The sequence below is a fragment of the Phaethon aethereus genome (assembly GCF_964289735.1).
Source record: "Phaethon aethereus genome assembly, chromosome: 2".
Taxonomy (NCBI): domain Eukaryota; kingdom Metazoa; phylum Chordata; class Aves; order Phaethontiformes; family Phaethontidae; genus Phaethon; species Phaethon aethereus.
The window spans coordinates 113,468,245-113,481,822 of NC_138582.1; the positions used below are offsets into that span (position 1 = coordinate 113,468,245).

The 13,578-nt window shown below is 39.3% G+C and overlaps 1 protein-coding gene across 1 annotated transcript in view; it reads right to left on the reverse strand.

The window, feature by feature from the left end:
- Nucleotides 1–10,500: 10,500 nt before the first annotated feature.
- The window catches only part of HECW1 (HECT, C2 and WW domain containing E3 ubiquitin protein ligase 1), a gene marked incomplete at its 5' end in the record, with an annotated part of 190,275 nt that continues 187,197 nt past the window's right edge, over nucleotides 10,501–13,578 (reverse strand). Inside the window, one exon of the mRNA XM_081996466.1 lies at nucleotides 10,501–11,330. Within this exon, the coding sequence (XP_081852592.1) occupies nucleotides 11,219–11,330 (112 nt within the window). The 3' untranslated portion in view covers nucleotides 10,501–11,218. The remainder of the gene's footprint in view (nucleotides 11,331–13,578) is intronic.

Here is a 13,578-nt window from a genome sequence, read left to right on the forward strand (position 1 = left end):
TGGAGGGACGGTTGGGCAGCGCCACCTGCCGGCGGCCGTTGGGAGCGCGGGCGGGGGAGGTGGCTGCGCGCGAAGTGACGAGATTCAATACTAATAAAGCCGAGATGGGTACCCGGGTGACGCGGTGTTGGCTGGCGAGGCGCCATCGTTCGGAGTCTTCGTCGTATCTGCGCGACCCCGGAGCTGACTGTGTGGGCGCTCAGGCGTGCCCTGAGGGAGCGGTAGGTCAGAAGGGCGAAGCCTGAGGTGAAACCGCGAGAGTTCGTCCTGAAGCGCGTGGCCTTGTGGGGACACGGGGGTGCAGGGCTGGAGGAAGGCGGGGGCAAAAGGGGCAGCGGCAGCTCTGAAGAGGCCAAGTACACCTGAGCCCATCTCAAGACACCTTGGCCTCTGCGGTGTCTAAGGCATAAGCTCCAATTAAGCCTATCCCATAGCTGAGGCGAACATGGCTCCTCTCCTCCAGGCATGCCTGAGCTCTGAATGTTTTTAGGAGGTGTATAGGAACTGCCTCCCAGTCACCCGTTTGTCCAGGCCGCTGGAAGTTGTCTCATGCACCGGGAAAAGGCTGTACTCACTTCACGAGCTCTTCACCGTCCTGCTTACTTAATGACATGTTTAAGATACCCGGTCTGTGTGGCAGACATTTATCAAGGCAATGCTGCAGCATTTGTCTTCATTAGTAGCACAGAATCTCTCGGCCATTGCCTGCCAATACCCAGAGCATGAGGGAGAAGAGACTGATGAGGAAACAGGGCAACATACAGGAAAGGATTCAGCCCAAACCCTGGTCATTCATCAGGGATGGGAGTACAATTGCTGACAAGGCATTTTTTCTGGAATTCCCTCATTCACTCAACACCGAATCTGATTTTCAGAAATAAAGAGTTTAGGAATAAATTCCAGAACCAGGATAGAGAGTAATGGAGAGTTCAAGACTTGCAGTATCAATGTGCTTTCCACTCAAAGCATTGTTTATGCTGTAGCAGGGCCAGACTGTTACTGCTGAACAATAAAATTTGGATTAAACAAGGGTTAAGAAGTTGTTACATCTGAAAGTATGTATCAGAGGCATTTACTACAGAGAAAAAGTTGTTGCCTGAAAAATAGATTGTATCTTAAAAGTATGGTAATCCTAAATGAAGTTTTCAAATACTTAATTCTTGTGGTATTTTCTACTTTACTTACTTTCACAATCTCATTTTCCTAGGGGGGGAAACCTGCAAAAAATTTATGGAAAGGAGTGCAATTACCAATTCTGGAATATGAACAGACCTTCCTCAAAACACTTTGGGATATTTAAGGTTCTCTGGCCATATTTTAAAATCAGTTATAAGTTTTAGATTCTTAAATGCCTTTAAAAATCTAGTAGTTGGTTCTGTATGAAACAAAACATGGGCTTACATTTTTTTCCACATATGGTTATTTTATTCAGATAAATTTAAGATACATTTTTATCTAGCTTACGGAGACTTTTGAGTGTATTGCTTCTTACTATCTGGAAGGACTTTTACTCTATGTAGTATGTAAGTTTATCTATTTGTCTTCCATAGGGTAGAAAATACCACCAAAGACATCAGAAGTTCAGTGTTGTAATATAACAGGAAGGTGGATTTGTTACATTCTTAAAAAGAATTATTCACAGAATAGAATGACAATGACAGAAAAAAATTTGTGCTTCACTGTCTTGAAAACTGAATAAAGTAAAATCCTTTCCCAGTTTACTATGTACTAGCTGTAGCACAGATTATGATTTGCTCTGTTGTACCAGAATATCATGGAGCTGATATATGCTGTATTAATTTAAATTTTCCCTGTAGAAAGAATAAACGTAAGTTTTACAACTCCCCTGTGTATTAAACCAGCACTGATCTTTGTCTTAAGTACTGCAGCATAAGCTTATATGTGCTATCCACACAGGGAGAAACATATGCAGATATGAACAATACTTGATTTATTTAGAGATAAGCCTATATACATATCTAGACTGGTTACTCACATACGTTACCTACTGTTGTTTGCATATTTGGCTTCAATCACTGAAATATTTTTAGCTGTTTTATGCTCAATTGCACTCAGATGGCATAACAAACATTGATTTCTGCTTGTACAGATAACATTAACTCTTTTATATTTCAATTTTTTTTTTTTCTCTTCTGCCAGTAGCATCCAAGGAGTTCATTCTCATGAGCTGTGTTTGGCCTGTAAGCTAAGAAGGAGGAAGTGAGGTGGAAGACACCACCACAGGTACTCTGTTTAAAAGAACGTCCTTTTCAATTTATGTCTGCATGCACTGGAGTGAAAGCGATTTCAGTTCTGCCCTGAAGAGGTGATTCAAATTTGTTGCACAGGGACATAAGCTTTGCTCAACTCTTCACAGGACAGTCCTTTTCCCAATATGAATATATTCAGGCCACTTGTACATGATGGAAGAGTTACAGTAAATAATCATCACCATCATGGTCCTTTTATAATGGAAATATGAAATCTAACCATCCATAGCTCAGCACACATAACTTAAGATTGTTTTTCAGGTGCTAAATTAATCAAATTAATCCTTTCAACTTCCCTAATGATAGAAAGCTGTGATCTGTGTCTGGAATTTCTGTAGGCTGCTGAAGTTCCATATGAAACTATCTTTTGTATTGATGAGCTACTTATTTCGTGATGTGATTGTTATATATAAGGCAGCAGGAAAAGAAGAGTACACATTTCTCACTTGAGGTGCTTCACTCCTGTATTCCTCAAATGCTTCTTGCCATCACATAAAGGCACTTACACAAGAGCTCCAAGTACCCAGCACCACTGAAAAACAGTCCCATGCTACACTTCTGTACAAACTGAGGTTTCTTACCAGCTACAACAAAAAAAAATATCTTTGATTTTCCAATTTAAGGAAGGGAAAACACAGCTCCACTAAGTGGCAGCACTAGGCATCATTAATGCCAGCTTTGTTGAAGTATTTTTATATTTGTGAGAGATTTAATATAAAATGCTGCTCATGTGGCAATAATATGTATGCTTCTTTTTTGCTCATAGTGTTTGATTTCATAATTTCCAGGACAGATGAATAAACTTGTGCTCAGAGAATCTAAGAGCAACCTTTCTAAATACTTTCACAGGTTCATATTTTGCAGAAATTTCCATTTGAATGTAAGTTTTACATATATTGTAATAACATTAATTTACGAGTTGGAAAACACATCATATGGGTCCCCATGCATTCTTTTGGATGCTCCTCTGATCATTTTCACAGCCTCTCTGCAGTGCCAGTGCATTCCCAAAGACCGATTCTTCTTTCACAAATTAGGTAGACTACATTTTACAAAAGCCAGGGCGTGTCACTACTTATTTTATGTCTGCGTCCAGAGTGTAAAGATGTTTCGGTTTGTACATCAGGAGGACTGAAGATGTAGTTGAAGCACAATTATGATGTTCAAAAGCCATGTTGTGTGCTTTACATACCGTAGTAGAGGAGGTTAAACTCCAAGGTCCCAGTTCCATTAATCAATGCACAAACAACTAAAGCTGTTAACTTACATGCCAAAAGCAGGGAAGTTTATATTGAATTGCCAAAGATGCCAAAGCTGTCAGTAAATGTATCCTCACACATTGTAAGTATAATCTTACATAGTAATCTGTATTACTAATTTCAGTCATTCTTGAAAAGTCAGCGATTGGATTTAATACTAAGACATACCTAAGAGGTACTGAAGTCACATCACAGCTTGTAACAAAGTTCCTAAGCGGATTCCAGTGCTGCCCCAGCTGCATTCCTGAAAAGCAGTTATCTAAATACGATGACTCCACCTGGCATGCTGGTTAGGTACCTATACTGCTTTGCCTACAAACTGAAGCATATTAAGTACTGAAAACAGAAAAACAGGAGTATGTTGAATTTATTTTTGTGGGTGGTTTTGATTCTGGAAAAAACAGCATTAGGAAATCACACCCAACAATAGTTCTTCAACTGCTGTCTGTGGTCCATTCTGAAACCAACTGAACAGATTTTCAGTGTCACACCACAGAGTATTTACAGCTTTTTTTATTTTATGACTGATTAATTTTGTAACTGGGAAAGAAAATAACCCAAACCCATCTTTTATTTTCATACTGAAAAAATTAAAAGGGGAAGGTATGTCCCTAAAGTGTGTTACTCTTCACAGAAGGAAAGGCAAGTGACCTTAGTATTATTATTGTTTATCATTGACACAGAAAACTTTCCCATGCAGCACCACTATCTTCTTATACTGTAGGAGGTAATTATATGAATCCTATGGGCCAGCAATTCATGAAAAAACATCACTAGTTGCAGTCTTTGTGTTCTTCAGTGACTTCTGTTCTGTTCAACCTCAAAGAGCTGTAACATAGCACTGTGGGGATGAGCTTCATTTACACAAGAGTTAAAACAATATAAATGTGCTTTACACCAAAGCTTAACACAAATAAGAATCAGGGCTTGTGTTTCAGACAGAATAATATCTCTCTTTTTTTTTTTCTTCAAAACTTAATTCCAAGAGGGTAGGAACTAAACAAACAAAGCCACACACTCTTCATTTTGATATATCCGAGAAAAGTATTTTCAGGCAAAACTGATTTTGAAGGTTACCAGAATTAAATTAAAAAATAATAAAAGAGTGTGGCTTTGCAGCTCAAGGAGGATTTATGATTAGAGGAATCATGGCAGATTCTTTGTGGCTTTGTTCTCCATTGTTCTCCAGAAATGACAGCTATTGTCCAGTCTGGCCTCTTATACAAGAATGAACATCAGGCCACAAGTGGATTTATTCTCCATTGTAGCAAAAAATTATGACTTTGCTACCACAGGGTATGAAGGGATTATTATTGATTTGTAATATCATATAGGATTATGGTGTTTTGTTAGCATGCCAAGAAAGACATCTGATGGATGTATGGGGGCTTCAGGCGGACTGCCACTATGCTTCAATGGAAATTCAGTAACGTATATCATGAATACATCATACATGGTTCTGGTACAAGGCATTGTTTCAGCCACATAAATGGATCACTACTGCAGGAACTGACACCTCTGATGTACCCTAATGATCAGCAGCTCATCTGACTGCTTTTTAGTAAATATTGATTTTTTCCTTCCTTCATATGTGAAATATTCAGAGAAACGTAGCTCTGAGAAATATACCCTCTCCCCTCCAACTTCCTCACACATGCACACAAGCAAGTTTTGAATAAAGGCTGCGCTGTGAGACCCGGATTTCTTCAGCACGTGCACGGGTGGGTGCTACTCTTGTCGCCAGCAGTGTCCCTGCCACAGGAGAGACAGGGTTGGACTTGGACTTGTGGACGCGTGCTCCTCCACACCTGACAAAATGCAGTGCTGGCCGGAGAAGGTCTCTTAAGGGTTGTCACAGTTTCACATCTGCTACTGATTTGTCTTGTGCAAGATATGTTTACCATTTCTGTTGGAGTGTCTTCCACAGGTCTATATTTTTCCTTATAAAAACTGCTCCTCATATTTAAGTTTTCTCATCCTTCATATTATACAATGATCTCTCATGAGGTGCCATTTATGTAAGAAAACAGGTATGGTCAGCAAGGTGTCTGCTGACTGTGTATCTGAGGCGTGCTAATCTATCCTGGAATGTGCTAATGAAACATGCCTGAGATATTACAGTGACGAGCGGAAGAGCAATGGGTGTGACATACTGAGAATGCCAGAGCATCTTGCTATTTATTTGCTGTCAACACTTAATGCAGACCCAGCATATGCTATTAAGAAATCATCTTTGCACTTGCATTTCATACCTATAATGCAGTAATTATTACCTAGAAGCAAGGTGTGCCTAAGTAGTATATACATCTCTTTTGTCCCTCTGTCCAGACATTTTCTATAGTGAGGAGTAAGCTCAGATGCTTTCAAGGCAGAGCTGGTCTTAGAGTAGTCGAGGAGAGCATGGGGACTTTGGTTATGCATCCCTAGGTGGAGAGCCTCAAGTTTTAGATATGTACCCTGAAAAACTGAACAAAAGCAGTGGAAAGGCCTGATTACAATCGTCAATCAAAAAGGATAAGATCCTGGAAGAGCAATTCCTTAAATCAGTGGACTTTCACTAGTGCTAGTTTCCACCCACTCCAGTAAAACACATCTGCTACAACAGATTAAGCTGTACAAGTTATTTGTAATAGACAGTCCACACAATGCCATAACAAAGTGATTTTATTGACATTCCTCTATAGTGATATGGTTGAATAGAAAGCACAGCCTGAGTATCATGTGACATTTTTCTGTCAATATAAGCAAAATCAGTCCAGCAACAAGGACCTTTCCTGCCATTGACTTTATGTAGTCTTTAACAAAAACCGTAACAGACACTTCTGTTAGATAAATCGGAAGCTGCAGGGAATTTGGCTAATGGTACAATATTTACTATACCTAGTATCTACTATGTACAGGCATCTGTTTTTCTACTAGAACAAAAGAACTACATGACTCACGAGAGAGAAAGTAACAATCCAATCTTTTGAAGAAATTTTGATAACTGGAAAACCTATCCCAGATTTAGTATGTTGCAGTCATTTTTTTTCTTTTAATAACGAACACTGAGGTACAGCAAGAATAATAAAAAAGCACCGCATTTGTTGTAGAAAGATCTGTTGGTCTGCATTTGACTGAAAGTGTTTAATCTTGACTGGGAAGCCCTATTAATATTACTGTGGAGACAGGGCAAATAATTATCATTTCAACAGAAATTAAACAAATCTCCAGTCAAATTTGTCCTTCTAGAATTCCATAGACTGTCACAGGATTAATAGCAAAGGATGAATTTAACTCATCCTCTGTGTGTGTATATTTTAGCTTATTTCTTGTTTGACTTTTGTGTCCAAACTCAGTATCCTACTGTTTTCAACTAGAGGTATGTCAACTATTTGCTACAGTGAAACTAGAACAACAAAACACAAACTCCACAAACACCCCCCAACCCCCAAGCAGTGTCTCAGACTAGACTAGGAACTCAAACCTTAGCTACAGCTCACTGAAATGTTCACGGGCACTTGAGCAAACTGGGTGAAGAGAGTCCTCTGTGTCAGACCCATACAAAACTCATGATTTCTCCATTAGATGTAGTTTGGATCACTCACTTCTTGCCTTGTGATAGCCACGGACCTCCCTAGAACATAAAAGTCAAGTTCTGAATATGCACAGCCACATGATTGAAACTGAACGCTCATGTAACATACTGCAGACTGAAGTTACAGCATTTGTAAGGTTTAGACCTGATGCAATTAACAGTAGTTTGTACTGGATCAAATCCTGCATAGTTTATGTGGTTGAATAGTCAGTGAGACTACTTCAAGGCGGAAGACCTACTGATGATTTAAAATAGCTATTTTCATTCTCGTATCTTCAGCTTAATGCTAGTATGGCAACAGGATTTCATAATCAGAAATATCCCTTTCCCTCCCTCTACCATTAATACCATCACAACAGTTACTTTGAGAAAGATATGGGCCTTCTGAAACCAAACGTACAAATTCCCAATGTACATTGCTCCTATCAAAAACTGCAATTCTCAAAAGCTGTCAGATTGCCTATTCCATTTTTCACTTTCATTTTAAAATCTATTGATAATGATGTCATATCTTAATCTAGCCACCACCATGTTTAGAGGGAATTGAGGTGAAGGAGCTGAACAGATTATTTCACTGTAAATCTTCCCTATGGAATATCTTCTAGTCTTTCCTGTGGGAAAACAATGCAACCAGAAATTCTGTAATTAACAATGCTTTAGAAATGAAAATGCAGACCTGGGGAGAGCACAGATTATTAGATGAGTAACAGCATTTGAATCAAAAGGTGAACAAGGAAGGGTATATGCATTGCATATGCATAACTACAACAAGAAAGTCAATTAATTGCATAATGAGCAGGTTAAATAACAGGGCAAGGGAGATGGGTTCCTCCCTCTTCCCTGTTAGTACCATTCACTGCCTCACTCACTCTAACATTATGGTGCCACTTAGATGCACGGCTTCCCCTTCGCTCCAGAGTGGCACCGGATTCATCCCATGGTATGATGCAATGAATGGACAAATGTACTGCGAAGTGTTGATACGGCTATCCTAGAGATGATGTCAGTGTTTGAAAACCTGTTGGGCTTAGGGCATTTGAGAAGAGAAAGGGATAGGACTGGAATGATAGCATGCAAGAAAAGCACGGCATTTTCTTTGTTTTATGAAAATAGTCAACTGTCTTCCTCTATTCCTGGCTTTAGATCCAAAAAAACTCACAAGGAAACCTGCATGACCTTGTTACTTTGATGTCATCACAGTCACTCAAGAAAGAAACTTTTTAAAAATACTAGGCTGTGCATTTGAAAGACAGCTTCGACCAAGGATTTTGATGGGAAGTAGCTGGCTATGCTGTATATTTCCCAGAGCAGGAACACACAAGGTGCTCCAGATGGCATCTGCCAAACATGGAGATACAGAACACCTAATCTAGCTTAGTGTGTGGCGAGTGCCACGTGTCATGAAGCAGAATTTCAGGAGAAAGCCTTCCGTGTTTCAATCAGTGGGGTGTGATGCTGTCTCTGAAATACAAACATATTTTATTATGCTACAAAAAATAGTTTCACTTTTTCTTAATAAAATATAGGTTTTAAATACTTAAAAAATTTAACTATACAGTATTGTAAAGATTTTTTTTCTTAAACTTTTTTACTGTGTTAATGAGACAGCTTGATGCACTATTTTCCTTAGCCAAACATGGACCAACCAGTTGGATACTTGTCTTTCTCTTCTTCTATTGTTAGAAGACATCCAACATTTGACATAGTGCAGGTAACTTTGTAACATCACCAGGAATAAAACAGGAACCATACAGGAATCACTGGATTTTAGGGCCCAGTGGTAAAGAGGCAGAAAATACATACATTGGAAGATCTCATTGTTCAGTCTCTCCTGGTGTGACTCGCTCTGATGTAATTCATGTGCATATGACAGATGGTCTCAGAAAAAAAGTTAAGATTTCCATCCCTACTGTGCAGTGGGGCTGGTCATGTGAAATAGATGCCTGAGAGCTTGTTTGTGGAAATAATAAGCATTATTTTTGGTGTCTGGTACAACGAAGCTGCCCTGTAGCTGCAGCCTCTGTACACAACTGTAACATGAGTACTCAGTAAGAATAATAACGTGTACCATAAAACAGATTTGCAGTAAAAGCCACACAGTAAATTACTCTAAAAGTGGCTGAAATGTCACAGAAATTGAATGAATGGAGCAATTTAAATATCCCAAATATTTTATAGTTCATTAACAAAAGCTACTACTTCTGCTTAGAAACATGTTTTTGGGTCCATCACCTTTCAAGTACCTGTTAACCTAAGAATCAAAGAAAGAAAATGATCTAAAACTCTCAGAATGCAGTTTTTCAGGTGTGATAAGTTTCTGTATAGCCACCATAAAAATATGTGGGAAAGCAGGGTCCAATTCTTTCCTCTGGAGAGAAAACTTATGGGAATTAGATGTGTCAGACATTGAACTGATCTCCTGATTTTCCAGTTTCTGAAGCATAGCTAACACAAAACTACCAGTAACAAGCCTCCGAAGGGGTGTGGTATTTCATGTGAGCTGCTAGACACTATGATATTACCTTCTCACTTACCTTCTCTCACCCTTAACCAAGTCTCTCACTTCATATTTAATGCACCCTTTAACATATTTAGTGCCAGAAGTAAAGATACTTCCTATTTCCTTTTCCCAGTTAAGACAAACACTTTCAATGGGAGATTAGTCTTGGAAAACAAGGACAGCAAAGATTAATAAATAGGAAACAATCAAAGAAGTGTGGTTGATCGTAACAGCCTCAGCAAAGCCTATCCAAAGATGAGCCTACTGCCATTTTCCTTTCATTCCCTGGCTTCAGAGTTGGAATGCAAAGTACACCAAACTGAAGAGGGTTATATTTGCAGTAACAAGAGCTAAATCTTTAGTTTGATGTACCTAAAATGACTGGAGGGCCTTTGGGCTTACTCCAAGAGGAAGTACAACAAATTCTTAACCCAAAGGTTTCAAGCCCCTTCATCCCTGACAAGCACCGTCATTCACTGCAGCTTCTCATTTAATAGACCCTAGACTAAAACCTTCTGTCTACAACCACTCTTGAGTTTATGGAGATTTGTACTGAAGAGGAAGAGAAAAACAACAGAACCGAAAACTGCCCCCAGCGACCATAATTAGGCCAGCCTGACAGAAAATAAATGGCTTCTGACACAGGGGGTGTGATTGTCTAGACTTTGCATTTGGAAAGGAGTGTTTTAAACATCTGAAAACAAAGATCTGGTAAGCAGAACCCAAGGGTATTCATAAGAGTAGAACATTCTTCTTATTTCCCCTTTTCCTTGTCATATACAGTATTAAGGTAAGGGAGCTTTGTCCTTTATGCTACATGAGACATCCTTCTTGAGCATGCACAACCTTGTGCTTCTTGTGTGGTAAACATTACAATGGAGATGCCCCTCCTGATATCTCTGAAGTGCAAGTTCTCTCCAGTACTGGCAAGTTACAATCATAACAATCACTGTTATGCTTTGCATTGAGTTACAGGTTGATTTTTTAGTTTTTGAAGGTCTTATCTGCACCATGTATCTGGGCCAGTTCCAGCTGATGCAACTGATGTGGATCATGAGTTCATATATAAAAATTTCAGTTTTGCTCACAGGTGTCTCTCAGATGGAGAATATGTACAGGGAAAACAAGGATGGATGAAGATGTATTTGACCAGCTCCTAGTACTGGATTCAACAGTTAAGAAGATGGGCTGTGAATTGATTAAGAAGATGTGGGCATATAAAAGCTTGGAATGCTTGATGAGGTTTTTTTTTTTTATTTTTTAATCAACGTAGGTGGAAGGAAACATTTATTAACATTTGGTCAAGTGTAGTGTAATTTGCATTTGTATTTTCATTGTTATTAATGGAGGTATGTAGAGATATACAGAAACCTTGAGACAGTTGTTTTTCTATTGCATACAGACTAGCAGTCCATTGGAAACAGAGGATGAAATCATGAAGGTTAGATCTTAGAGGGCAGCAGTTCTTCATGCACAGCTTTTGTCAATCTTTTGTTTTTTTTCATTTGGTTTTGTTTTCAAAAATAAAAACATGGGAAACCAAGATCAAATGGTGGTGGACAGGAAAGGTGACATCATCAGCCAGAAAAACACCAGAAATGCCTGAACCCCCTCATTCAAGTCCAAAGGTGCTAGTTTCTTCAACAGCTGTCAGCAGCTTTTCATACAGCATAGCATATGAGGGGTAAGGTGGAAGATCCAAACGGTTGAAACATGTGTGTGCCCTGCAAAAGGAAAATATGCTACATGTTAAGTTTAATCTAAATAACTTGAGAAAATAAGAATTGAGAAAACAAGTTCCTACTGAGACTCGAGACATTCAAGTTCACTGAACAGAGTGAAAATGAAATTCTATTAAAGTAAAACTGTCAAATTCCACCAAAATATGAGCTACTGAAATGTATATGCACATACACATGAATATTTCCAATAGAAGAGACAAGCTAAGTATCAACATAACATCATTCTCTGCTATCCCCGCATTAGATGTTGCAGGGATCTTCATGGAGAAGAACGCTGGAGGTCATTGAGGAGTTAGCATCTAGGCCCTGATAGAGAGAAAACTCCACTACTGTAATTTTGGTTGCTTTGAGTTTTCCCAAAAAAAGGCAACTCAGCTGTACATCCAACATGAGCAGCTAATAAGTTTTGCATCAGTAGACAAGAGTAATGTCATGAACTATACTGACAGAATGGGCTCAGCATCCGTTTATAGTGAGACAGGGCTGACTGATGAAAGACCATCCAGGGATCTGCTACCTGAAGAAGGAAGGTTGCTGAAAATGTTCCTGTAAGTCAGCTGTTGGCCATCTGCTGCAAGTCTGGTCTTTAAATGTTATTTATTTGTAGTAGCCAAAGCAAAAGCAAAATATTTTGTGCTGAGCAAGCTGCCAACTTGATGACCCTCTCTTCCCCTAGTTCTATCATTGTATTTACACCCAGTTGGCAGCACCTTCAAAAGAAGCCATGGAATGGGTTCCACACATGCCTCCACCTTGTTGCAGCTTTTCTGGTAGCAGCAATCAGACCTAGAAGCGGACTGCACGTTGCTGTGTGAGGTGCTATACAAATGTGGAGCAAAGAAATAGTCCCTGCCCTAACAGTTCATTCATTTCAATGGACTGAAAAAAATGTAGAGCTTATTCAACAAATGGGGGGGTGGGGAAGGGGGAGCACATTTTCATTGAAATGGTTTCATTTTTTTCAGTCAGCTTGGAATTTTACATGATGCTAGAAATACTTCTGTTTCCTCTTGCTCCCTCCAATAAATATGAATTGACAAAACCCTACAGAAGAAAATGTAGCCTCAATGGCTAACAATATCTAAGCTCCCGGCCCCTAGTATTTTTAGAAGCTATGAGTTGTTTTACTTTTACCTTTTCTATCTCATACATTAATTCAATGTTATTTCTTCAAAACTGAAGCAGGAGAGCTATCTTGGAGAAACTACTTGAAACTGTGCTAGTCATCTCTTAGGCCACCCACAAAGTGGGAAAAACATGATACTGGTGGATGGGCTGGCCTGAGACTTGCAGATTCAGAGGGAGCGTTTTATCAAGCACCAATGGTGAATTATTAAAAGCAATCAGGCAACCAAAATAGCCAGAGGCACATAATCTTCACTGCATCACACAATTTCAATTAGGAGAGCTTTTACCATCCTTTTTCCCCTTCTGAATGAAGATTTGTTAGTGGGTCACTCTCAGAGAGAGTGTACAATAAACACAGAATTTGTGGAAATAAGCTGGGAATACGTGTGAGTTAGTGAAAAGGGAACATTAATAAAGCCATTATTTAATACATCTCTTGAAATTAAACATGGCAGCTCATGTGTACTATCCATGAGTAGCCCTCCACTGTTTATTGTTATCTCAGCAATCTTTGGCAGCGCTGTTTCTACAATCCATTGCCAGTATGTATCAACCACTGGGAGTTAATTAACTGAAGGATTCCTGTAGTCCGTTCAGAACATGTTTATCACAGGCAACAAAGCACCAGAGACAGCCAGTCTTGAGGAGCTCAGCTGCTTGGCTCCAGAACTGGAAGCAGCACAGTCATGGTCACTCAGGTGTGGATTCTGCTAATAAAACTTTGCTGAACCTAAAGTAATACCTCTGTATGGTACTTAACCGTGGGACATTTAACTGTATGAGACCATAGCATCGTTGCTGTCATGCATCCTGTTGTGCGGTGCAGACATATCCACAACCACTAACTCTGGTGTTTACGTTCTTGCTGACATTCATCTTGACTGATCCATATCATTTCATACTGGTTATGAAACAAGCTTGCAATGCTGTTGACTTTTAGTCATTGTTCACCTAGTCAAACTCATAAAAAAGATCCATTCCTTTTCCTATTATGAGGTTTACAGAAGTGGACTCTTCTGTAGAAGGTCTCAAGGAATGCATTGTGGGGAGAAACTATTACAAAGAAAGGAAGAAAAAGTTAACATGTCTAGAAACACTGAAG